The 25,917-nt window shown below is 64.9% G+C and overlaps 3 protein-coding genes across 5 annotated transcripts in view; 2 read left to right on the plus strand and 1 right to left on the minus strand.

Annotated features, from left to right (window-relative positions):
- Positions 1-2,389: 2,389 nt before the first annotated feature.
- CHKB (choline kinase beta) lies at positions 2,390-14,916 on the minus strand (the record flags this gene model as incomplete). Its single annotated transcript, XM_066184502.1, has 11 exons — positions 2,390-2,957; positions 3,685-3,766; positions 5,435-5,535; positions 6,375-6,483; positions 6,774-6,858; positions 7,586-7,644; positions 9,862-9,966; positions 10,332-10,465; positions 11,288-11,401; positions 13,806-13,914; positions 14,759-14,916. Coding segments are annotated over 11 exons (1,113 nt in total), but the record flags the coding sequence as incomplete, so codon positions are not given.
- Positions 14,917-15,077: 161 nt separating this feature from the next.
- Positions 15,078-17,411, plus strand: LOC136290088 (uncharacterized). Of its 2 annotated transcripts, XM_066184527.1 has the most exons (5): positions 15,078-15,205; positions 15,251-15,421; positions 15,504-15,605; positions 16,775-16,900; positions 16,980-17,411. In XM_066184527.1, the coding sequence occupies exons 1-5, from the start codon at positions 15,092-15,094 to the stop codon at positions 17,181-17,183; spliced, it is 717 nt and encodes a 238-aa protein (XP_066040624.1). In that variant the 5' UTR covers positions 15,078-15,091; the 3' UTR covers positions 17,184-17,411. The 2 variants fall into 2 exon arrangements, with proteins under 2 accessions (XP_066040624.1, XP_066040623.1); XM_066184526.1 differs by having other exon boundaries at positions 15,078-15,421.
- A 6,937-nt stretch (positions 17,412-24,348) lies between these two features.
- Positions 24,349-25,917, plus strand: part of MAPK8IP2 (mitogen-activated protein kinase 8 interacting protein 2) — a 30,089-nt gene continuing 28,520 nt past the window's right edge. For both annotated transcript variants that reach the window (XM_066182590.1, XM_066182591.1), the window contains exon 1: positions 24,349-24,467. In XM_066182590.1, coding sequence (XP_066038687.1) covers positions 24,403-24,467 — 65 coding nt within the window. In that variant the 5' untranslated portion in view covers positions 24,349-24,402. The remainder of the gene's footprint in view (positions 24,468-25,917) is intronic.

The raw sequence follows: 25,917 nt of genomic DNA on the forward strand, positions 1-25,917 counted from the left end.
GGACACCGGCCCCAGCGCCCCGGGCGGCACCGGCGCCGCCCCGCCCCGCCGGGGGGACCGCGACACCGGGGGGGACCGCGACACTCCGGGACCGGCGGCGGGACCCGCGGGGAGGGGACAGGGACAGCGCCGGGGGACAGAAATCACGGGAGAGGGAGCGGTGTCCCCGCGGGAAGTGACATCCCGGGACGGGGATCCATCCCCGGGTGGGGACAGCGACATCCCAGGGTGGGGACAGTGACATCCCGGGGCAGGACACGGATCCCGGGGTGGGGACAGTGACATCCCGAGTGGGGACAGCGACATCCCGGGGCAGGACACGGATCCCGGGGTGGGGACAGTGACATCCCGAGTGGGGACAGTGACATCCCGGGGCAGGACAGGGATCCCCGGGGGTGGGGCGTCATCAACAGCCCGGGGGGACAGCGGGGACAGCCGGGACACCGAGGGACACCGAGGGACACCGTCATCCCGGGGGACAGTGGCAGCCCCACGGGGATCCCGACATCCTCGGGGGGATCCACATCGTGGGACAGGGACGCGGGACAGGGACACGGGACAGGGACACGGGACACGCATCCCGGGAGAGGGACACGGGACAGGGACACACTTCCCGGGGACAGGGACACGGGACAGGGACACGGGACACGCATCCCGGGAGAGGGACACGGGACAGGGACACACTTCCCGGGGACAGGGACACGGGACAGGGACACGGGACACGCATCCCGGGAGAGGGACACGGGACAGGGACACACTTCCCGGGGACAGGGACACGGGACAGGGACACGGGACACGCATCCCGGGGACAGGGACACGGGACAGGGACACACTTCCCGGGGACAGGGACACGGGACAGGGACACGGGACACGCATCCCGGGGACAGGGACACGGGACAGGGACACACTTCCCGGGGACAGGGCCAGTGGCTCTGCCCTGCTCCGGGGGCTCCGGGTGTCCGTGCCCGAGGCAGTGGCTGCTGTCCCTGTCCCTGTCCCCTGTGCCCTGCCTGGCACCTGGTTGTCACCTGGTTGTCACCTGCCCGCCCTCTGGCCCCTGTCTCTGTTGTCACCTGCCCGGTGTCCTGGCTGTCCCCTGGCTGTCCCTTTGACCCCTGCCCAGTGTCCTGGCTGTCACCTGGCTGTCCCCTTGTCTCCTGCCCTGTGTCCTGCTGTCACCTGGTTGTGACCTTCTTGTCCTCCGCCCGGTGCCCTGGATGTCACCTAATTGTCCCTTTGTCCCCTGCCCGTGACCTTGTTGTCCCTTGCCCTTTGTCCTGGCTGTCACCTCCCTGTCCCATTGTCCCCTGCCTGTCACCTGGTTGTGACCTTCTTGTCCCCTGCTCGGTGTCCTGGCTGTCGCCTGGCTGTCCCCTGCCCTCTGTCCTGGCTGTCACCTGGCTGTCCCCTTGTCCCCTGCCCCGTGTCCTGGCTGTCACCTGCCTGTCTCTTTGTCCCCTGGCTGTCCCCCGCCCCCCATCCCGAAGGGACAAGGGGAGGGGTCCCCAAGAGCCCCCCCCGTACACCCCATGTCACCCCACGTGTCCCTTGTCCCCCCCGCCCGCCCGACGGTGACTGTGGGGGCGTCCCGCATTTGGGGGGCGGGATTTGGGGGGGCGGGATTTGGGGGCGGGATTTGGGGGGGCGGGATTTGGGGAGGGGGATTTGGGGGGGCGGGATTTGGGGGGGCGGGATTTGGGGAGGGGGATTCGGGGGCGGGATTTGGGGAGGGGGATTTGGGGGCGGGATTTGGGGGCGGGATTTGGGGGCGGGATTTGGGGGGCGGGATTTGAGGAGAATTTGGATGGGTGGGATTTTGGGGCGGGATTTGGGAATGGTGAATTTTTGGGGCGGGATTTGGGAATGGGGGATTTTTAGGGCGGGATTTGGGACTGGGGGATTTTTGGGGCGGGATTTGGGAATGGGGGGATTTTTAGGGCGGGATTTGGGACTGGGGGATTTTTGGGGCGGGATTTGGGAATGGTGAATTTTTAGGGCGGGATTTGGGACTGGGGGATTTTTGGGGCGGGATTTGGGAATGGGGGGATTTTTGGGGCGGGATTTGGGAATGGGGGGATTTTTAGGGCGGGATTTGGGACTGGGGGATTTTTGGGGCGGGATTTGGGAATGGGGGGATTTTTAGGGCGGGATTTGGGACTGGGGGATTTTTGGGGCGGGATTTGGGAATGGTGAATTTTTAGGGCGGGATTTGGGACTGGGGGATTTTTGGGGCGGGATTTGGGAATGGGGGGATTTTTGGGGCGGGATTTGGGAATGGGGGGATTTTTAGGGCGGGATTTGGGACTGGGGGATTTTTGGGGCGGGATTTGGGAATGGGGGGATTTTTGGGGCGGAGGGGAATTTTGGGAAGCACGCCTCCAGCGCCGGCCCCAGCGCGGCTTTATTGGTCTGAGTTTTACATTCTGCCGTCGAAATCGGGGGGGAAGCTCCAAGAAACCCCCCCCCGGCCCCCCAAAACTGCGGGGGGGGGAGGACAGTGAGGTACAAACAGCGACAAAACCCCAAAACCCCCCCAAAAAACCCCCAAACCCCCGTTACTGGCCAGGGGGGCGGATTTGGGGGTCCCCCCTCCCCAAATCCCACCCTTCAAGGGGGGGTCGCACCCACCTCGGCTGCCGGATTCCGGGGGGGCGGATTCGGGGGGTCTCGGCTGCCACAAATCACGGTGGCGCCCCCCAAAAAACCGTTTTAATCCCCTGAAAAACCGTTTTAATCCCCCCAAAAACCGTTTTAATCCCCCCAAAACCGTTTTAATCCCCCCCAAAACCCGTTTTTAACACCCCAAAACCGTTTTAAGCCCCCCCAAAACCCCAAAAAGTGCTGCGGGGGCTCGGGGGGGTCCGGGGGTGTGTGGGGGGGTCCCAGTTTGGGGGGTCTCCTCAGGAGCAGCGAGCTTTGTGCTGGAAGTAAGCCTGGAAACGGCTCTGGGCGTATTCCTGGGGAAAGAAAAAGGGGGAAAATAAAGAGGAAATAAAGGGAAAACCACGGGGAAAATAAAGGGGGAAAAAGGGGGGGAAAGGAGGGGGGAAAAGGGAGAAAAACAGGGGAAAAAAGGGGAAGAAAAAGGGGGAAAAATGGGAAAAAAGAGGGGAAAAACAAAGGGGGAAAAAGGGGGAAAAAAGGAACAAAAAGAGGAAAAAAGGGGGGAAAAAGGGGAAATAAAGGGGAAATAAAGGGGAAATAAAGGAAAAAAGGGGGGGAAATGGAAAAAAGGGGGAAAAAAGGGGAAAAAGGGGAAATAAAGGGGGAAATAAAGGGGGAAATAAAGGGGGAAATAAAGGGGGAAATAAAGGGGGAAATAAAGGGGGAAATTTGGAAAAAAGAGGGGGAAAACAAAGGGAAAAAAAGGAAAAAAGGGGAAACATGGGGAAAAAAGGAAAAAATGGGGGAAAATAGGGAAAAAAGGTGAAAAAGGCGAAAAAGGGCGAAAATAATAAAGAGAAAATAAAAAAAGGGGAAATAAAAAAAGGGGAAATATAAAAAGGGGAAATATAAAAAGGGGGAATATGGGGAAAAGGGTAGAAAAAAGTGGGAGAAGTGGGGGGAAAAGAGGGAATAACAGGGAAAATCAAGGGAAAAAAGGAGAAAAAGGAGAGAAAAGGGGGTCGGGGGTCCTGGAGACCCCAAAGCCCCAAACCCCGGGGCTGGGACCCCCCGGCTCACCAGGTACCCGAAGTGGATGGTGGAGATCTTGGCCTGCACCACCGACCACAGACCCCAAAAGAAATGGGAGGCCAGGGCGAAGCTGGGGGCGGGGAAAACGGGCTGAGAAAAACCCCAAAACACCCCAAAAACACCCCAAACACCCCAAAACACCCCTAAAATCACCCCAAACACCCCAAAAACACCTCAAACACCCCAAACACCCCAAAAACACCCCAAAATCACCCCAAACACCTCAAAACACCCAAAACACCCCCAAAACACCCCCAAAACACCCCCAAAACACCTCAAACACCCCAAAACACCCCAAAATCACCCCAACACACCCCAAAATCACCCCAACACACCCCAAAAACGCTGTGCACCCCAAAACCCCCCAAAATCACCCCAAAACCACCCTGTGCACCCCAAAACACCCAAAAGCCCCCCAAAAAAACCCTGTGCACCCCAACACCCACCCAACACACCAAAATCCTCAAAAACACCCTGTGCACCCCAAAACACTCAAAACTACCCCAAAACCCCGACAAAACACCCAAAACCACCCCAAAAGCCCCAAAAATCACCTCAAAACCACCCTGTGCACCCCAAAACACCCCAAAATCACCCCAAAAACACCCTGTGCGCCCCCAAAATCACCCCCAACCACCCCAAAACCCCCACAGAACACTCACTCCCCCCAAAAACCACCCAAACCCACCCCAAAAACACCCCAAACATCCCCAAAACACCCCAAAACCACCCCAAAACCAGGGCATGGGGCAGGGGAGCCAGGAGGGGTTTGTGGGGACAGGGAGAGGGCACAGGGACTCCAAAGGTGACACAGAGACCCCCAAAAGTGACACAGGGACCCCCAAAAGTGACACAGGGACCCCCAAATGTGACACGGAGACCCCAAATGTGACACAGGGACCCCCAAATGTGACACAGGGACCCCCAAAAGTGACACAGAGACCCCAAAAGTGACACAGAGACCCCAAAAGTGACACGGAGACCCCAAAAGTGACACGGAGACCCCCAAAAGTGACACGGAGACCCCCAAATGTGACATAGATACCCCCAAATGTGACACAGGGACCCCCAAAAGTGACAGAGGGACCCCAAAAGTGACAGAGGGACCCCAAAAGTGACACGGAGACCCCAAAAGTGACACGGAGACCCCAAATGTGACACAGGGACCCCCAAAAGTGACACGGAGACCCCCAAAGTGACACGGAGACCCCCAAAAGTGACACAGGGACCCCCAAAAGTGACACGGAGACCCCAAAAGTGACACGGAGACCCCAAAAAGTGACACGGAGACCCCCAAAAGTGACACAGGGACCCCCAAAAGTGACACGGAGACCCCAAAAGTGGCACAGAGACCCCCAAATGTGACACAGGGACCCCCAAAAGTGACACAGAGACCCCCAAAAGTGACACGGAGACCTCCAAAAGTGACACAGAGACCCCAAATGTGACACGGAGACCCCAAAAGTGACACAGGGACCCCCAAAAGTGACACGGAGACCCCAAAAGTGACATAGATACCCCCAAATGTGACACAGGGACCCCCAAAAGCGTCCCAGGGGACCTCAAAAGTGGCCCAGAGACCCCAAACCAGGGCAGAGAAAGCCCCCCAAAAGCCCCCCAAGTGACCCCAAAAGACCCCCAGGTGACCCCCAAAGCCCCCCCGGGTGACCCCCAAAGCCCCCCAAGTGACCCCAAAAGCCCCCCGGGTGCCCCCCAAGCCCCCCCAAGCCCCCCGTACCGGTCGATCTCTCTCAGCATCTCCTCCTCGAGCTGCTCCTGCTCCCGGGGGGAGCGCGGCCCCCCCGAGCCCTCGGCCAGGTAATGCCGGATGAAATGGAGCTGGGGGGGCGAAAAGAGGGCTGGGACCCCCCAAAAAACCACCCCCGGACCCAAAAAAACAGCCCTGGACCCCCAAAAAACACCCCCGGACCCCCAAAAAACACCCCTGGACCTCAAAAACACCCCCAGACCCCAAAAAACCAGCCCTGGACCCCAAAAAAACCACCCCCGAACCCCAAAAAACACCCCTGGACCTCAAAAACACCCCCAGACCCCAAAAAACCAGCCCTGGACCCCAAAAAAACCACCCCCGAACCCCAAAAATCACCCCTGGACCCCCAAAAAACACCCCTGGACCTCAAAAACACCCCCAGACCCCAAAAAAACACCCCCGAAACAAAAAACTCCCCCGGACCCCAAAAAACGGCCCCGGACCCCAATAAAGTCACCCCTAGCCCCAAAAGCCCCCCCAGCCCCAAGGAACCCAAATCTGAGACCACCCAAAGCCCAGAACACCCCCCCAAGTTTTAGGGTCAAAGTTCCCCCCCCCAAAATCACGGCCAGACCCCCCAGAGACCCCCCAGAGACCCCCAGAGACCCCCAGAGACCCCCAGGACCCCCAGGGACCCCCCAGGACCCCCAGAGACCCCCCAGGACCCCCAGAGACCCCCAGAGACCCCCCAGGACCCCCAGAGACCCCCGGGGACCCCCGGGGACCCCCAGGACCCCCCAGGACCCCCAGGGACCCCCAGGGACCCCCAGGGACCCCCAGAGACCCCCAGGACCCCCAGAGACCCCCAGGACCCCCAGGACCCCCCAGGACCCCCAGAGACCCCCAGAGACCCCCAGAGACCCCCAGGACCCCCAGAGACCCCCGGGGACCCCCAGGACCCCCGTACCTGCTGCTCCCGGCTGGGGTAGTGCTCGGGGCAGGCCTGGAAGAAGGGCCAGGAGGCGTGGGTGTAACTGTAAACCCACTCGCAGAAGTGATTGCCCAGGTCAAACCCCCTGAGAAACCCCAAAACAAACACCCACGGGGGGGTGAGAACACAAACAAAACCCCAAAAAACCCCCAAAAAAAACCCAAACCCTCCAAATAAAGACAAAAAAACCCCAAAAACCAAAAAAAATCCACCCCAAACCCCCAAAAAACCCTCCAGGGACCCCCAAACCCCTCGAGGACCCCCCAAACCCCCCCGGGACCCCCCAAACCCCTCGAGGACCCCCCAAACCCCTCCAGGGACCCCCCAAACCCCCCCAGGGACCCCCCAATCCCCCCGGGACCCCCAAACCCCCACCTGTAGTTGTAGCTGCTGTACTCGAAGTCGATCAGCATCAGCCGGTCCGAGGGGCCCTCGCGCCCCGCCAGGAGCAGGATGTTCCCTGCGGGGTTTGGGGGGTCCCTGAGGGGTCCCCGAGGGGTTTGGGGGTCCCAGGGTGGGGTTTGGGGGTCGCTGTGGGGGTTTGGGGGGTCCCTGGGGGGTTTGGGGGTCTCTAGGTGGGGTTTGGGGGGTCTCTGGGGGGTTTGGGGGTCTCTAGGTGGGGTTTGGGGGGTCTCTGGGGTAGGATGTTCCCTGGGGGATTGGGGTCAGGATTTGGGGGGTCCCTGGGGGAGTTTGAGGGATCTCTGGGGGATTGGGGTCAGGATTTGGGGGTCCCTGGGGGAGTTTGGGGGATCTCTGGGGGATTGGGATCGGGATTTGGGGGTCCCTGGGCGGGTTCAGGAGGTCTCTGGGGGATTGGGATCGGGATCTGGGGGTCCCTGGGCAGGTTTGGGGGGTCTCCGGGGGATTGGGGTCAGGATTTGGGGGGTCCCTGGGGGAGTTTGGGGGGTCTCTGGGGGACTGGGATCGGGATCTGGGGGTCCCTGGGGGGTTCAGGGGGTCTCTGGGGAAAGGATGTTCCCTGGGGGATTGGGGTCGGGCTTTGGGGCGTCCCCGGGGGGATTTTGGGGTCCCTGGGGGGCAGTTTGGGGGGTCCCTGGGGGATTGGGGTCGGGCTTTGGGGTTTTTGGGGGTCTCTGGGGAGGGGGTTGGGGATCCGGCGGGTTTGGGGGGTTTTTGGGGGGTCCGGGGGACAGGGGGACAGGGCCAGCCCCGGTGACACTCACCCTCCTGCACGTCGTTGTGACAGAAAACCACCGGGGAGGGCGTGGACTCCAGCAGGGCCCTGGGGACACGGACAGGGGCCGGGGACATTGGGGACAGCCCGGGGACACGGACAGGGGCCGGGGACATTGGGGACAGCCCGGGGACACGGACAGGGGCCGGGGACATTGGGGACAGCCCGGGGACACGGACAGGGGCCGGGGACATTGGGGACAGCCCGGGGACAGAGACAGGGGCTGGGACATTGGGGACAGCCCGGGGACAGAGACAGGGGCTGGGACATTGGGGACAGCCCGGGGACAGACAGGGGCCGGGGACATTGGGGACAGCCCGGGGACACGGACAGGGGCCGGGGACATTGGGGACAGCCCGGGGACACGGACAGGGGCCGGGGACATTGGGGACAGCCCGGGGACAGAGACAGGGGCTGGGACATTGGGGACAGCCCGGGGACAGAGACAGGGGCTGGGACATTGGGGACAGCCCGGGGACACGGACAGGGGCCGGGGACATTGGGGACAGCCCGGGGACACGGACAGGGGCCGGGGACATTGGGGACAGCCCGGGGACAGACAGGGGCTGGGGACATTGGGGACAGCCCGGGGACACGGACAGGGGCCGGGGACATTGGGGACAGCCCGGGGACACGGACAGGGGCCGGGGACATTGGGGACAGCCCGGGGACAGAGACAGGGGCCGGGGACATTGGGGACAGCCCGGGGACAGAGACAGGGGCCGGGGACATTGGGGACAGCCCGGGGACAGACAGGGGCTGGGGACATTGGGGACAGCCCGGGGACACGGACAGGGGCCGGGGACATTGGGGACAGCCCGGGGACAGAGACAGGGGCCGGGGACATTGGGGACAGCCCGGGGACAGACAGGGGCTGGGGACATTGGGGACAGCCCGGGGACACGGACAGGGGCCGGGGACATTGGGGACAGCCCGGGGACACGGACAGGGGCCGGGGACATTGGGGACAGCCCGGGGACACGGACAGGGGCCAGAGACACTGGGGACAGCCCGGGGACACGGACAGGGGCCGGGGACATTGGGGACAGCCCGGGGACACGGACAGGGGCCGGAGACACTGGGGACAGCCCGGGGACACGGACAGGGGCCGGGGACATTGGGGACAGCCCGGGGACACGGACAGGGGCCGGGGACACTGGGGACAGCCCGGGGACACGGACAGGGGCCGGGGACACTGGGGACAGCCCGGGGACACGGACAGGGGCCGGGGACACTGGGGACAGCCCGGGGACACGGACAGGGGCCGGGGACATTGGGGACAGCCCGGGGACACGGACAGGGGCCGGGGACATTGGGGACAGCCCGGGGACACGGACAGGGGCCGGGGACATTGGGGACAGCCCGGGGACAGACAGGGGCCGGGGACATTGGGGACAGCCCGGGGACACGGACAGGGGCCGGGGACATTGGGGACAGCCCGGGGACAGAGACAGGGGCTGGGGACATTGGGGACAGCCCGGGGACAGAGACAGGGGCCGGGGACATTGGGGACAGCACGGGGACAGCCCGGGGACACGGACAGGGGCCGGGGACATTGGGGACAGCCCGGGGACATGGACAGGGGCTGGGACATTGGGGACAGCCCGGGGACAGACACGGGCCGGGGACATTGGGGACAGCCCGGGGACAGAGACAGGGGCCGGGGACACTGGGGACAGCCCGGGGACAGACACGGGCCGGGGACATTGGGGACAGCCCGGGGACAGAGACAGGGGCTGGGACATTGGGGACAGCCCGGGGACAGACACGGGCCGGGGACATTGGGGACAGCCCGGGGACACGGACAGGGGCCGGGGACATTGGGGACAGCACGGGGACAGCCCGGGGACAGAGACAGGGGCAGGGGACATTGGGGACAGCCCGGGGACACGGACAGGGGCAGGGGACATTGGGGACACCCGGACACGGGGGATGCAGGGATATGGGGACACAGGGACATTGGGGACACAGAGAGAACCAAAGGCATGGGTGACAGCAGGACACGCAGGTGACACGGACACTGGGGACACAGGGGACACAGGAACAGAGGGACACAAGGGACACAGGGACACGGGAATAGTGACACAGGGGACACAGAAACAGAGTGACAGGGGACATGGGAACAGAGTGACACAGGGACACATGAACAAAGTGACACAGGGGACACAGGGGACAGAAGGGAGGACACACCCAGGACCACCCGCAGCCCTGAGGGTGACGCCGAGGCCGGGAGGGGACACAGGGGACACGGGGGGTGACAGTGACCTGAGGCTCCTCATCTCCTGCTCCAGGTTGTACCCGCGGAGCTGCTGCAGCTGCTCCAGCTGTGCCGGGTCCGGGAACGACAGCGCCGAGATCTGCTCCAGGTACCTGGGGACACCGAGGGGACACCGAGGGGACAGTGTGGGGACACGGGAATGGCAGCGCCGAGATCTGCTCCAGGTACCTGGGGACACCGAGGGGACACCGAGGGGACAAAGTGGGGGCAGAGCAGGGACAGCACAGAGATCTGCTGCAGGGACATGGGGACACCACGGGGACACCATGAGGACATGGGGACAGCGTGGGGACAGCTCGGAGATCTACCAGCGGGATTTGTGTCCCCACATTCCCTGTCCCCAATGGGATTCGTGTCCCACTCCCTGTCCCCAATGGGATTCGTGTCCCACTCCCTGTCCCCAATGGGATTTGGGGTCCCCCCAGCCCGTTCCCAGCAGGATTTGGGGTCCCCTCACCACTCCATGGTCCCGAAGAGCCACTTGGGCTCCTTGTTGAAGGGCATCTCCATCCCGTGGAACCGCGACAGCTTCGCCGCGATCTCCGCGGACACGGCGGGCTCCCGGAGCTCCTCCGTGCGCAGCCGCCGGCTCTGGGGGCACAGGGGGGTTTGGGGGTGTCCTCGGGAGGTCTCGGGGAAGGTTTTGGGGTGTCGGGGGGGCTCAGGGCAGGTTTTGGGGTGTCCGGGGGTCTCAGGGCGGTTTTGGGGTGTCCGGGGGGCTCAGGGCGGTTTGGGGGTGTCGGGGGGGCTCAGGGAAGGTTTTGGGGTGTCGGGAGGTCTCGGGGAAGATTTTGGGGTGTCGGGGGGGCTCAGGGCGGTTTTGGGGTGTCGGGGGGTCTCAGGGCGGTTTGGGGGTGTCCGGGGGGGCTCAGGGCGGTTTGGGGGTGTCCGGGGGGCTCAGGGAAGGTTTTGGGGTGTCCGGGGGGTCTCGGGGAAGGTTTTGGGGTGTCGGGAGGTCTCAGGGCGGTTTTGGGGAGTCCGGGGGTCTCAGGGAAGGTTTTGGGGTGTCGGGGGGGCTCAGGGCAGGTTTTGGGGTGTCCGGGGGTCTCAGGGAAGGTTTTGGGGTGTCCGGGGGGCTCAGGGAAGGTTTTGGGGTGTCCGGGGGGGCTCAGGGCGGTTTTGGGGTGTCGGGGGGGCTCAGGGCGGTTTTGGGGTGTCCGGGGGGGCTCAGGGCGGTTTTGGGGTGTCCGGGGGGGGCTCAGGGCGGTTTTGGGGTGTCGGGGGGGCTCAGGGCGGTTTTGGGGTGTCCGGGGGGGGGCTCAGGGAAGGTTTTGGGGTGTCTGGGGGGTCTCGGAGCGGTTTTGGGGTGTCAGGGGGGTCTCAGGGCGGTTTTGGGGTGTCGGTGGGTCTCAGGGCGGTTTTGGGGTGTCCGGGGGGGGGCTCAGGGAAGGTTTTGGGGTCCCCCCGCCGTACCGGGATGTACTGCTCGAGGCGGCCCTGCGGGAAGACCCCGAAGAGGCGCGGCCCCAGCGCCCGCTCGGCCAGGATGGCGAACATGACGCTCTCCAGCACCAGAGAGTCCACGCCCTAAAACGGGGAAAAAGGGGGTCGGGGGGGGCGCCCCAAAAACGGGGAACAGGGTAGGGGACATCATAATTAGGGACCCCAAAAACGGGACCCCAAAATCGGGACCCCAAAAACGGGGAACAGGGTAGGGGACATCATAAATAGGGACCCCAAAAACGGGATCCCAAAATCGGGACCCCAAAATCGGGGAACAGGGTAGGGGACATCATAAATAGGGACCCCAAAACGGGACCCCAAAATCGGGACCCCAAAAACGGGGAACAGGGTAGGGGACATCATAAATAGGGACCCCAAAAACGGGACCCCAAAATCGGGACCCCAAAATCGGGGAACAGGGTAGGGGACATCATAAATAGGGACCCCAAAACGGGATCCCAAAACCGGGACCCCAAAAACGGGGAACAGGGTAAGGGACATCATAAATAGGGACCCCAAAAACGGGATCCCAAAAACGGGGAACAGGGTAGGGGACATCATAAATAGGGACCCCAAAAACGGGATCCCAAAATCGGGACCCCAAAATCGGGGAACAGGGTAGGGGACATCATAAATAGGGACCCCAAAACGGGACCCCAAAATCGGGACCCCAAAAACGGGGAACAGGGTAGGGGACATCATAAATAGGGACCCCAAAAACGGGACCCCAAAATCGGGACCCCAAAATCGGGGAACAGGGTAGGGGACATCATAAATAGGGACCCCAAAACGGGATCCCAAAACCGGGACCCCAAAAACGGGGAACAGGGTAAGGGACATCATAAATAGGGACCCCAAAAACGGGATCCCAAAAACGGGGAACAGGGTAGGGGACATCATAAATAGGGACCCCAAAAACGGGACCAGGAATAGGGACCCCAAAAACGGGGCACCGGATAGGGGGCAGCATAAATAGGGACTCCAAAAACGGGACCCCAAAAACGGGGAACAGGGTAAGGGACATCATAAATAGGGACCCCAAAAACGGGAGCTCAAAAACGGGACCACAAACGGGGACCCCCCCAAATGGCACCACAAAAACGGGACCCCAAAATAGGACGCCAAAAACGGGACCACAAAGTTGGCACCTCAAAAACGGAACCCCCAAACCAGGATCCCCATACCCGCACCCCCCCAAAAAGACCCCAAAACCAGAACTCCAACACCAGCACCCCAAAACCGGGCCCCCAACCCAGCACCCCCCACCCCAGAGGGGAGAAAACCCCAAAATCCCTAAACCCGGGGGGTTCCCTCGGGGTCCCCATGGATTTGGGGTTCGGGGTGTCCCCTCACCTGTAGGATGGCCCCAGCACCCCCAAACCCCGCGGGAGAAAACCCCAAAATCCCTAAACCCGGGGGGTTCCCTCGGGGTCCCCATGGATTTGGGGTTCGGGGTGTCCCCTCACCTGCAGGATAGCCCCAGCACCCCCAAACCCAGCGGGAGAAAACCCCAAAATCCCTAAACCCGGGGGGTTCCCATGGGGTTCCCATGGGGTTTGGGGTCTCGGGGGCGGTTCCCTCGGGGTCCCCATGGATTTGGGGTTCGGGGTGTCCCCTCACCTGCAGGATGGCCCCGAAACCCCCAAACCTAATGGGAGAAAACCCCAAAATCCCTGATCCTGGAGGGTTCTCTTGGGGTTCCCATGGGGTTTGGGGTCTCGGGCGGGGGGGTTCCCTCGGGGTCCCCATGGATTTGGGGTTCAGGGTCCCCCCTCACCTGCAGGATGGCCCCGAAACCCCCAAACCCCGCGGGAGAAAAACCCAAAATCCCTAAACCCGGGGGTTCCCATGGGGTTTGGGGTCTCGGGCGGGGGGGTTCCCTTGGGGTCCCCATGGATTTGGGGTTCGGGGTGTCCCCTCACCTGCAGGGTGGCCCCAGCACCCCCAAACCCCGCGGGAGAAAACCCCAAAATCCCTAAACCCGGGGGGTTCCCTCGGGGTCCCCATGGATTTGGGGTTCGGGGTGTCCCCTCACCTGCAGGATGGCCCCAGCACCCCCAAACCCCGCGGGAGAAAACCCCAAAATCCCTAAACCCGGGGGGGGTCCCATGGGGTTTGGGGTCTCGGGGGGGGGTTCCCTCGGGGTCCCCATGGATTTGGGGTTCAGGGTCCCCCCTCACCTGCAGGATGGCCCCGAAACCCCCAAATCTAATGGGAGAAAACCCCAAAATCCCTAAACCCGGGGGGTTCCCATGGGGTTCCCATGGGGTTTGGGGTCTCGGGGGCGGTTCCCTCGGGGTCCCCATGGATTTGGGGTTCGGGGTGTCCCCTCACCTGCAGGATGGCCCCAGCACCCCCAAACCCAGCGGGAGAAAACCCCAAAATCCCTAAACCCGGGGGGTTCCCATGGGGTTCCCATGGGGTTTGGGGTCTCGGGGGCGGTTCCCTCGGGGTCCCCATGGATTTGGGGTTCGGGGTCCCCCCTCACCTGCAGGATGGCCCCATAGACGCGCAGCAGCACCTGCCGGGGCTCGTCCCCCACGCTCGGGATGTGCTCGGGCAGCGCGCACTTGTACAGCAGGTTACTGAGACCCCCGCTGCGGGAATTTGGGGGGTCAGGGGACACCGGGGGACACCGGGGGACACCGCGGGGACATCGGGCACCGGGGGGACACCGCGGGGACAGCGACAGCCCCGCTCGGGATGTGCCGGGGCGCCTGGCAGGTGACGGGGACACTGGGGACATTGGGAAAGGGACACTGGGGACAGGGAGGGGCAACTGGCGACACTGGGACAGGGACGGGGACAAGGGTCGGGGAGGGCAGCTGGGACACCGGGCCGGGGGACAGCTGGACACATTAGGGGACACTGGGCACGGGGGACACTGGGGGACTGGTCCGGGGGGTAACCGGGGCCACTGGGAGGAGGACTGGGACACCGGGGGACAGGGACACCGGTCCGGGGGACACTGGGAGGGGGACAGGGACACCGGGGGACAGGGACATCGGTCTGGGGTCAGTCGAGGCCACTGGGACATCGGGTGCGGAACAGTGACACCGGGAGTGGGACAGGGACACGGGGCTGGGGACAGGGACACTGAGAGGGGTACAGTGACACTGGGAGGGGGACAGGGACACCGGGGGACAGGGACACCGGTCTGGGGTCAGCCGAGGCCACTGGGACATCGGGCGCGGAACGGTGACACCGGGAGGGGGACAGGGACACCGGGTGACAATGACACCGGTCCGGGGGACAACCGGGAACACCGGGAGGGACACCGGGAGGGGGACAGTGACACCGGTCCGGGTGACAGTGACACCGCTCCGGGGACAGCCGTGCCCACCGCCAACCACGGGCAGGGAGCCGAACCCCCGGACGAGACCACCGCGGCCAGGGCGGGGGGGGGGGGGGTGCGCGCCTCTCTCCGGTTCCGCTTCCTACCTGACCGGCCAGATGCCGAACTCCTCCGGGCTCACGAGCTTCCAGGAGCCGGCCAGGAACTCGCGGCACCAGGCGTAGGCCTGCAGGCGGGTGGCGGCGGGGACATCGCCCTCCTGGCCGCCGCCGCCCCGGCCCCCCCGCCGCCGCCGCCATGGTCGCCCCCCGCCCCGGCCCGCTCGGCCAAGGGCGGGGCGGTGGCGGACAGCGGGGCGGGCCCGGCCGGCCAGTATCCAATCCCAACGCGGCGAGGATGATTGACGGCTCGGCCGATCAATGGAAAGGCGGCGCGGGGAGGTGGCGCGCGCGCGGCGGCCAACGGGCGCGCTCGGCGGGATGCGGCGGAACGTGGAGGTGAAGGCTCGGCTGAGGGCGCGGGCGGAAACGCTCAGGGCGGCCCTGAGGCTGCGGGGCCAGGTCTGTCCCGGGACAGGGCAGGGACAGGGCCAGGTGTGCCCCGGGGCAGGGCAGGGACCGGGCCAGGAACCGTGCCAGGTGTGCCCCGGGACAGGGCAGGGACTGCCCCAGGTGTGTCCCGGGACAGTACAAGGCACAGGTGAGGAGCAGGAGCTGCCGCAGGTGTGTCCCGGGATAGGACAGGTGCTCCTCCAGACCGACACGTTCTTCCGAGTGCCGCGGGGGCGGCTCAAGCTGCGCAGGACGCAGGTGAGGGGCTGTCCCTGTCCTCACCTGGCCCTGTCCCTGTCCTCACCTGTCCTTACCTGTGCTCACCTGTGCGTGTCCCCAGGACGGCCGGGGGGAGCTGATTTTCTACGAGCGCCCCGACAGCGCCGGCCCCAAACTGTCCCGGTTCAGCATCAGCCCCACGGCCGACCCCGAGGGGCTGCAGGTGAGCGGGGCCGGGGCTCGGGGTCCCTGTGCCACCCCTGTGTCACCTGTGTCACCCCTGTGTCCCCAGGAGGTGCTGGCACAGTCCCTGGGCACACTGGGGTCCCCGTGTCACCCCTGTGTCACCCTGTGTCCCCCCTGTGTCCCCTGTGTCCCCAGGAGGTGCTGTCCCTGTCCCTGGGCTCTGTGTCCCCTGTGTCCCCAGGAGGTGCTGTCCCTGTCCCTGGGCTCTGTGTCCCCCCTGTGTCCCCTGTGTCCCCAGGAGGTGCTGTCGCTGTCCCTGGGCTCTGTGTCACCCCTGTGTCCCCTGTGGTGTCCCCAGGAGGTGCTGTCGCTGTCCCTGGGCTCTGTGTCACCCCTGTGTCCCCTGTGGTGTCCCCAGGAGGTGCTGTCCCTGTCCCTGGGCTCTGTGTCACCCTGTGTCCCCTGTGGTGTCCCCAGGAGGTGCTGTCCCTGTCCCTGGGCTCTGTGTCCCCCCTGTGTCCCCAGGAGGTGCTGTCCCTGGGCTCTGTGTCACCCCTGTGTCCCCAGGAGGTGCTGTCCCTGGGCTCTGTGTCACCCCTGTGTCCCCAGGAGGTGCTGTCCCTGTCCCTGGGCTCTGTGTCCCCCCTGTGTCCCCAGGAGGTGCTGTCCCTGTCCCTGGGCTCTGTGTCACCCCTGTGTCCCCAGGAGGTGCTGTCCCTGTCCCTGGGCTCTGTGTCACCCTGTGTCCCCTGTGGTGTCCCCAGGAGGTGCTGTCCCTGTCCCTGGGCTCTGTGTCCCCCCTGTGTCCCCAGGAGGTGCTGTCCCTGTCCCTGGGCTCTGTGTCCCCTGTGGTGTCCCCAGGAGGTGCTGTCCCTGTCCCTGGGCTCTGTGTCACCCCTGTGTCCCCTGTGGTGTCCCCAGGAGGTGCTGTCCCTGTCCCTGGGCTCTGTGTCCCCCCTGTGTCCCCTGTGTCCCCAGGAGGTGCTGTCCCTGTCCCTGGGCTCTGTGTCACCCCTGTGTCCCCTGTGGTGTCCCCAGGAGGTGCTGTCCCTGTCCCTGGGCTCTGTGTCCCCCCTGTGTCCCCAGGAGGTGCTGTCCCTGTCCCTGGGCTCTGTGTCACCCCTGTGTTCCCTGTGGTGTCCCCAGGAGGTGCTGTCCCTGTCCCTGGGCTCTGTGTCACCCCTGTGTCCCCTGTGGTGTCCCCAGGAGGTGCTGTCCCTGTCCCTGGGTGTCCTGGGCACGGTGACCAAGGAGCGCCTGCTCATCCTGCTGGGCCAGACGCGGCTGCACCTGGACCGCGTGCGGGGCCTCGGGGACTTCCTGGAGCTGGAGGTGAGGGGACAGCGGCGGGGACGCTGCCGGCGGGCGCCGCAGCCCCGGGTGACCGCGGGTGTCCCCTGGGCGGTGACAGGTGGTGCTGAGGCCGGAGCAGAGCGAGCAGGACGGGCGGCGCGTGGCGCGGGAGCTGCTGCGGGAGCTGGGGCTCGGCGAGCAGGACCTGGTGTGTGGGGCTTACCTGGACCTGCTGCTGGCACGGGGGGACACCGGGGACACCGGGGACACCGGGGACAGCGCCCAGCGACGCGCCCTGGAGGGACAGGGACAGCAGGGGTGAGGGCAGGGGGTGGGGTGGGTGTGCCCTGCTAAAGGACACCCTGTGCCACCCCATAAACACCCTGTGACCTAAAACTCCCCCAGAAACCACACCCTGTCCCCTCCAGTGCCACCGTGTCCCCTCCAGTGCCACCCTGTCCCCTCCATGGCCTCTCTGCCCCCTCCAGTGCCACCCTGTCCCCCCCAGTGCCACCCTGTCCCCTGTGTCCCCAATAAACTCTGTGCCCACCCCGTGTCCGTGCCCGGCTCTGTCTGTTCTGATGGCCTCGGGTCACCCGTGTCACCTCCACTGTCACCTCCCCGTGGGTGGTGACATCCTCGGGGGTGACAGCGACGCCCAGCCCCGAGCCCGGATTATGCCGGAGCCTGGGGAGGTGACAGATGGGTGACAAGGGGGGTGGTGGCATCGGTGCCAGCTGCGGGGGGGGCTGGAGGGGACAGATGGGTGACGGGGGGGTGGTGGCACCTCTGCCAGCTGCTGGGGGGGTGACAGTGACAGATGGGTGACAAGGGGGATGGTGGCATCTCTGCCAGCTGCCGGGGGGTGTCACCCCCGTGTCCCCAAGTGTCACCCCCCTGTCCCCAGGTGTCACCCCATGTCCCCAGGTGTCACCCATATGTCCCCAAGTGTCCCCACTGTGTCTCCAGGTGTCCTCCCTGTGTCCCCAGGTGTCACCCATGTGTCCCCAAGTGTCATCCCGGTGTCCTCAGGTGTCATCCTGTGTCCCCACGTGTCCTCCCCGTGTCCCCAAGTGTCACCCATCTGTCCCCGGGTGTCACCCGTGTCTCCAAGTGTCACCCATCTGTCCCCAGGTGTCCCCCTGTGTCCCCAGGTGTCACCCGTGTCTCCAAGTGTCACCCATCTGTCCCCAGGTGTCACCCATGTGTCCCCAAGTGTCATCCTGTGTCCCCACGTGTCCTCCCCGTGTCCCCAAGTGCCACCCATCTGTCCCCAGGTGTCACCCATGTGTCCCCAAGTGTCATCCTGTGTCCCCACGTGTCCTCCCCGTGTCCCCAAGTGCCACCCATCTGTCCCCAGGTGTCCCCCCCGTGTCCCCAGGTGTCACCCATGTCTCCAAGTGTCACCCATCTATCCCCAGGTGTCCCCCCCGTGTCCCCAGGTGTCACCCGTGTCTCCAAGTGTCACCCATCTATCCCCAGGTGTCCCCCCCGTGTCCCCAGGTGTCACCCGTGTCTCCAAGTGTCACCCATCTATCCCCAGGTGTCCCCCTCGTGTCCCCAGGTGTCACCCGTGTCTCCAAGTGTCACCCATCTATCCCCAGGTGTCCCCCTCGTGTCCCCAGGTGTCACCCGTGTCTCCAAGTGTCACCCATCTATCCCCAGGTGTCCCCCCCGTGTCCCCAGGTGTCACCCGTGTCTCCAAGTGTCACCCATCTGTCCCCAGGTGTCCTCCCCGTGTCCCCAGGTGTCACCCGTGTCTCCAAGTGTCACCCATCTGTCCCCAGGTGTCACCTCCCCAGAAATCCCTGTGGCGACGGGCAGCCCGACCCTTTCCCAGTTTTCCCGAATTTTCCAAAGGTTTCTCCCGGTGGGGCCCGGCCGGAATCCTGGAGGGGCTGGAGGGGGGAGGAACGGGGTTGGGAAGGGGCCGGGACATTCCTGAGGGATTTGGGAAGGGGCTGGAAAACTCCCGGGATATTTGGGAAGCGTTTGCTGAGCCTGGAGCCAAGGGGGCAGTTTTGGGATGACGGGCTCTGGGCTCCGGCTCATCCCGGGATTCCCAGGAGATCGGGAATTTTCTGGAAGCACCCGGGACACCTCCGGAGCTCCCTCATTCCCGTGGGATCGGCCTCGGCTTCCCAGATTCCTTGGGAATTGGGAATGGGGCTGTGCCGGGCTCACACAGATCCGGGGGTTTTCCTGGTTTGGGGCTTTTTCTGCTTCCAAAAGGGGAAAAAAAAAAGGGAAAAAAATCCTTTTGGAATTCTTTGGATTGTCCCAGTGGGAATTCCTCCCGTTTTCCTGAGCTTTGGTGGGTCCGGGTGGATCCTCTGGGAGCTGAAGGGTCGGGGGGGAACTGACGGATCCCGGAAATGGAAAACGCTTGGAAAACTCCCTGTGCTGCGATCCCGTGGGATCTCCTGGATCCTGGGGATCTCCGGGCCGGGCTTTGAGCTCCTTCCCACCCAAAGCTCTCCAGGAGCTGGGAATTGTGGGATGGTGGCCCATGGAATGCCGGCGGGGCCTCGGATCCCTCCGGATCCGCTGGGAGGTTCGGGACGGTTTCCCCACGGAAAGGGCGGCCGGGCCTCGGCGGGAGGTTGGGAATTCCCGTCCCCGGAGGTGTCCAGGGAATTCCTGCTCGGGGCACTCAGGGCTCGGCTGGGACTCGGCGCCCTCGGAATTCTTCCCCGGCCTGGGGAATTTGGGAATTCTGTGCTCACAGCCCCGTGGGAATTCCCAGCACATCCCGGTTATCCAGGGAACGAGCGCCGGGAAAAGAGGGAACGGCCTCAGCCCGGCCCAGGGAGGTTTGGGTTGGAAATTGGGGAATTTGGGATTGGAAATTGGGGAATTTGGGTTGGATATTTGGGAATTTGGGATTGGAAATTGGGGAATTTGGGTTGGATCTGTGGGAATTTGGATCGGGTATTTGGGAATTTGGGTTGGAAATTTGGGAATTCAGATTGGACATTTGGGAATTTGGATTTGAACTGTGGGAATTTTTATTCGAAATTGAGGAATTTGGATTGGACTGTTGGGAATTTGGATTGAACCTTTGGGAATTTGGATTGGAGCTTTGGGAATTTCTCCATGGAATTTTTCCATGGAAAGGAGGGTCAGGCCTTGGCAGTGGCCAGAGGAATCCCGGAACATTCCGGAGTGGGATCCCCGAGGAACGTCGAGCCCGGTTTGTCTCTGGAAATCCTTTAAGGTCCCTTCAAGCCACAGTTCCCGCCGGGAGTTTGGGAATTTGGATCCCTGGGCTTGGGAAGATCCTGCTCTGTTTTTTTGGGAATGTTTTCCCCATGGAATGGAGGTCAAACACCCCCGGGGAGGGGGGGGGGGAGATCCCGGAACTCCAAAACCCCAAAGGAACCAAGATGGGAATGGGAATGTTGGGATGGAAACTGGGAATGTTGGGATGGATGTGGATAGGAATGTTTGGGCGAAAACTGGGAATGTTGGGATGGATGGGAATGGGAATGTTGGAGAGAAAACTGGGAGTGGGGACATTGGGATTGAGATGGGACTGGGAATGTTGGGATGGGAATGGGAGTGTTTGGGCGGACAGTGGGAATGTTGGGATGAAAACTGGGAATATTGGGATGGATGGATGAGAATGGGAGTGTTGGGTTGGAAACTGGGCATGGGAATGTTGGGGTGGACAGGATGGATGGATGGGAATGGGAACGTTGGGATGAGAACTGGAATGTTGGGATGGATGGGAATGCTGGAGCGAAGATGGGAATGGGAATGTTGGGATGTTGGGATGGATAATTAGGAATGGGAATGCTGGGATGGGTGGGAATGTTGGGAATGGGAATGTTGGGATGGAATTCCGGGCAGGAGCACAGGCAGGAGAGGCCCGTGGGGGGGTTGGGGTGCCCTGGGCAGCTCTGGGTGTCCCCTGGGCCCTGTGGTGGCACCAAAGTGGCCTCGGCCTCGCCTGGGGACATCGGGGTGGCACTGAGGGAATTGGGGACACGGGGTGACACCGAGGGACCCCACATCCCAGGGGTGGCACTGGGGGAACTGGGGACACCGCGGGACACTGAGGGAACTGGGCACACGGGGTGACACCGAGGGACCCCACATCCCAGGGGTGGCACTGGGGGAACTGGGGACACACGGGGGGACACTGAGGGAACTGGGGACACTGAGGGACCCCCCATCCCACGGGTGGCAGTGTGGGGGTCCCGCTGCCCGCCCCCCAATCTGGGCCCCTCCCTGGTGTCCCCTCCCCGCTCGGGCCACCAGCGCCTGTCCCTGTCCCTGTCCGTGTCCTGTCCCCGTCCTGTCCCTGTCCCTGTCCTGTCCCCCTCCTGTCCCTGTCCGTGTCCTCTCTCCGTCCTGTCCCTGTCCTGTCCCCGTGCAGCACCAGGGACAGCTCCGCTCGCAGGCCCGGGCCGCTCTCGGGCCGCCTTAGCGACCCTACAGAGCCCCCATAGGGCCCCGACCCCTAGAGAGCCCCCATAGGGCCCCGACCCCTACAGAGCCCCCATAGGGCCCCGACCCCCTACAGAGCCCCCATAGGGCCCCGACCCCTAGAGAGCCCCCATAGGGCCCCGACCCCCTACAGAGCCCCCATAGGGCCCCGACCCCCTACAGAGCCCCCATAGGGCCCCGACCCCTATAGAGCCCCCATAGGGCCCCGACCCCCTACAGAGCCCCCATAGGGCCCCGACCCCCTACAGAGCCCCCATAGGGCCCCGACCCCCTACAGAGCCCCCATAGGGCCCCGACCCCCTACAGAGCCCCCATAGGGCCCCGACCCCTACAGAGCCCCCATAGGGCCCCGACCCCTAGAGAGCCCCCATAGGGCCCCGACCCCCTATAGAGCCCCCGATCCCCTATAGAGCCCCCGATCCCCTAGAGAGTCCCGGGATCCCCTATAGAGCCCCCGATCCCCTGTAGAGCTCCCGATCCCCTATAGAGCCCCCGATCCCCTAGAGAGTCCCGGGATCCCCTATAGAGCCCCCGATCCCCTGTAGAGCTCCCGATCCCCTATAGAGCCCCCGATCCCCTATAGAGCCCCCGATCCCCTAGAGAGTCCCGGGATCCCCTATAGAGCCCCCGATCCCCTGTAGAGCTCCCGATCCCCTATAGAGCCCCGGCATCCCCTATAGAGCCCCCGATCCCCTATAGAGCCCCGGGATCCCCTGCAGAGCCCCCGATCCCCTATAGAGCCCCGGGATCCCCTATAGAGCCCCCGATCCCCTATAGAGCCCCGGGATCCCCTATAGAGCCCCCGATCCCCTATAGAGCCCCGGGATCCCCTATAGAGCCCCCGATCCCCTATAGAGCCCCGGGATCCCCTGCAGAGCCCCCGATCCCCTATAGAGCCCCGGGATCCCCTAGAGAGCCCCCGATCCCCTATAGAGCCCCGGGATCCCCTATAGAGCCCCCGATCCCCTATAGAGTCCCGGGATCCCCTATAGAGCCCCCGATCCCCTATAGAGCCCCGGGATCCCCTGCAGAGCCCCCGATCCCCTATAGAGCCCCGGGATCCCCTAGAGAGCCCCCGATCCCCTATAGAGCCCCGGCATCCCCTATAGAGCCCCCGATCCCCTATAGAGCCCCGGGATCCCCTACAGAGCCCCCGATCCCCTATAGAGCCCCCGATCCCCTATAGAGCCCCCGATCCCCTATAGAGCCCCGGGATCCCCTGCAGAGCCCCCGATCCCCTATAGAGCCCCGGGATCCCCTATAGAGCCCCGGGATCCCCTATAGAGCCCCCGATCGCCTATAGAGCCCCGGGATCCCCTGCAGAGCCCCGGGATCCCCTATAGAGCCCCGGGATCCCCTATAGAGCCCCCGATCCCCTATAGAGCCCCCGATCCCCTATAGAGCCCCCGATCCCCTATAGAGCCCCGGGATCCCCTGCAGAGCCCCCGATCCCCTATAGAGCCCCGGGATCCCCTGTAGAGCCCCGGGATCCCCTATAGAGCCCCCGATCGCCTATAGAGCCCCGGGATCCCCTGCAGAGCCCCGGGATCCCCTATAGAGCCCCGGGATCCCCTATAGAGCCCCCGATCCCCTATAGAGCCCCCGATCCCCTATAGAGCCCCCGATCCCCTATAGAGCCCCGGGATCCCCTGTAGAGCCCCGGGATCCCCCCCATACATTCCCGGTGCCGCCTTCAGCACCGCGGACAGCTCCACTGCCGGGCCCCGCCCCTACAGCGCCCCTAAAGAGCCCTGAACACCCTATAGACCCCCTGATCCCCCTATAGACCCCTGAACACCCTATAGACCCCTGAACACCCTATAGAGCCCTGGACCCCCTATAGAGCCCTGAGTACCCTATAGAGCCCCTGATCCCCCTATAGACCCCCTGATCCCCCTATAGACCCCCTGATCCCCCTATAGAGCCCTGGACCCCCTATAGAGCCCTGAGCACCCTATAGAGCCCCGGAGCACCCTATAGAGCCCTGAGCACCCTATAGACCCCCTGATCCCCCTATAGAGCCCTGGACCCCCTATAGAGCCCCTGAGCACCCTATAGAGCCCTGAGCACCCTATAGCCCCTCTGGCCCCACTACAGACCCTCGACCCCTCCTATGGACCCCTCAGCCCCCTATAGACCCCCTGGTCCCCTATAGACCCCCTGGTCCCCTATGGACCCCCTGTCCCTATAGACCGCCCTGATCCCACCCCGCTCCAAAGCCCCTGATCGCTTCCCCTTCCCCCTCCCCTTCCCCTCCCCACCCCCGGCCCCTCCCTCTCTCCCCTCTGGAGATTCCCCAGGACCCCTCCCCAACCCCCCCTTACCCCACTCCCCAACGCCAGAACCGCCCCAATGCCGTCACATACTCCCAGACCCCCCCAGGACCACCGCCCACCCCACCCCATGGATCCCACCCCATGGATCCCACCCCATGGATCCAATCCCATGGATCCCATCCCACCCCTCCCACCCACAGACCCCTCCTCCCCTCCCTCTCTCTTTCCCCTCCCTCCCTCCGCCCCCGCCCCTCCCGGCTCTTCCCGCCCCTCTCCCTGCTTTTCCCGCGGCTCCTCCCGCGTCCCCCCCCCCCCCCCCTCCCCGTGTCCTCCTCCTCCTCCTCCTCCTCCTCCTCCTCCCTTTCCCGTTCTCCCGCAGCTCCTCCCGGTTCCCGCAGCTCCTCCCGTCCCTCCGTGTCCCCCCCTCCCGGTGCCCGCGGCTCCTCCCTCTCCCCCCGTTCTCCCGCAGCTCCTCCCGCGTCCCCCCCCGTCCCCCCCCGTTCCCCCGCAGCTCCTCCCGCGTCCCCCCCGTTCCCCCCCCGTTCTCCCGCAGCTCCTCCCTCTCCCCCCGTTCTCCCGCAGCTCCTCCCGCGTCCCCCCCGTTCCCCCCCCGTTCTCCCGCAGCACCTCCCTCTCCCCCCGTTCTCCCGCAGCTCCTCCCGCGTCCCCCCCGTTCCCCCCCCGTTCTCCCGCAGCTCCTCCCGCGTCCCCCCCGTTCCCCCCCCGTTCTCCCGCAGCTCCTCCCGTGTCCCCCCCGCGCTCCCCCCGCCGCTCCCGCAGCTCCGCAGTCCGGCGCAGCCCCGGCCGGAGAAAATGGCGGATCGCGCCGAGATGTTCTCGCTCTCCACCTTCCACTCTCTCTCCCCGCCCGGCTGCCGGTGAGCGCGGGGGACGCTCCGGGGGACGCTCCGGGGGATGGGGATGATGTGCGGGGAGGGATGCGGGGGTCGCGCTGCCCCTTCCCCCCCCCGCTCCCGGCCTCACACCGGGCCCGCACCCCCCCGCACACACACACACACACACACACACACACACACACACCCCGCCCGTTCACCTTGGGATGCGGGACCGGCTGCGGGCGGCTCCTCCCGCCGCCCTCGCCCCGTTCCCGGGATTAACGGGCGGCCTCCATCCACCCATCCTTCCATCCATCCATCCATCCATCCATCCATCCATCCATCCATCCATCCATCCACCCATCCATCCTTCCATCCATCCCTCCATCCCTCCAGCCGCTCCCCGGAGCCGCTCGCTGCGGGCGGGGGGCTCGGGGGTCCCCGCCGGCCCCTTCCCCCGGCCGGGGCTCGGAGCCTCCGGGGGCCGCCGCATCCCGGGGCCGCTGCGGGAGGAGCCGCCGCCGCCTCTTTGTCTCTCCCGAGGCGCCGCAGCGGCTCCGGGGATGGGGATGAGGAGGATGAGGATGATGAGGATGATGAGGATGATGAGGATGATGAGGATGAGGGGCCGGTCCCGGCAGCGCGGGGCGGGGGCTCGGAGAGATACCGGGGGAATACCGGGGGGGGGGGGAGGGTGATGCCGCCGCACCGGAGCCCCGGGGCTCGGTCACCTTCCCGCAGGGCCCCCGGGGGTCCTGACCTTGGCGGGCTGCGGGGGTCGCGGTGCGGGGCTGGCGCAGTGCGGGGCCCAGGCGGCGGGAGGAGGCGGCGAGGGGCACCGGGAGGGTGACACCGAGGGTGCGGGGACAGGAGCGGGGGACAGCGGCCGTGCGGGACGTGCCCTTGGGTGGCTGTGGCCTGTGCTGGGCCGGGGTCCCGCTCCACGGGATGTCCCCTTCTCCGGGATGTCCCCTTCCTTGAGCATCCCTGTCCCCAGGATGTCCCCCCTCTGAGCATCCCTGTCCCCGGGATGTCCCCTTCCCCGGGCTGTCCCCTTCCCTGAGCATCCCTGTCCCCAGCCTGTCCCCCCTCTGAGCATCCCCGTCCCCGGGATGTCCCTGTCCCCATCCTGTCCCCTCCCTCAGCACCCCGGTCTTCAGGATGTCCCCGTCCCCAGGACTGTCCCTGTCGCCGGGCTGTCCCTGCCCGCGGTGGCGCAGGGAGGGGACACCAGGGCCTGGCCGGGGCCGCTCGGGCCCGCTCCCCAGAAAATCCCCGGGGACGCCGCTGCCGCTCTCGGCTCTCCCTGAGCATCCCCGAGAATTCCACCCGGGAATGGGGCCGGGGAACCCAAACCCGCCTCTGCCTTTCCTGGGGGACCGCGGGCAGAGGGTGCCCGGCCCGCTTTGGGGTCTCCGATGGGGTGGGACCCCCCCCAGGCCGGCCGGGGATGGGCCGGGAATGCGGGATGTGGGAATGCGGGATGTGGGAA

This window comes from Chamaea fasciata, unplaced genomic scaffold (assembly GCF_029207755.1).
Source record: "Chamaea fasciata isolate MVZ Bird 193981 ecotype frontalis unplaced genomic scaffold, bChaFas1.0.hap1 SCAF_5, whole genome shotgun sequence".
Classification (NCBI taxonomy): Eukaryota; Metazoa; Chordata; class Aves; order Passeriformes; family Sylviidae; genus Chamaea; species Chamaea fasciata.

Bases quoted from the DNA above. Each gene is read 5' to 3' on its own strand.
- LOC136290088 (XM_066184526.1), top strand. From the start codon at position 15,092: ATGCGGCGGAACGTGGAGGTGAAGGCTCGGCTGAGGGCGCGGGCGGAA. The intron at 15,422-15,503 runs GTGAGGGGCTGT...GCGTGTCCCCAG, and splicing joins TCAAGCTGCGCAGGACGCAG to GACGGCCGGGGGGAGCTGAT. The intron at 16,901-16,979 runs GTGAGGGGACAG...GGGCGGTGACAG, and splicing joins GGGACTTCCTGGAGCTGGAG to GTGGTGCTGAGGCCGGAGCA.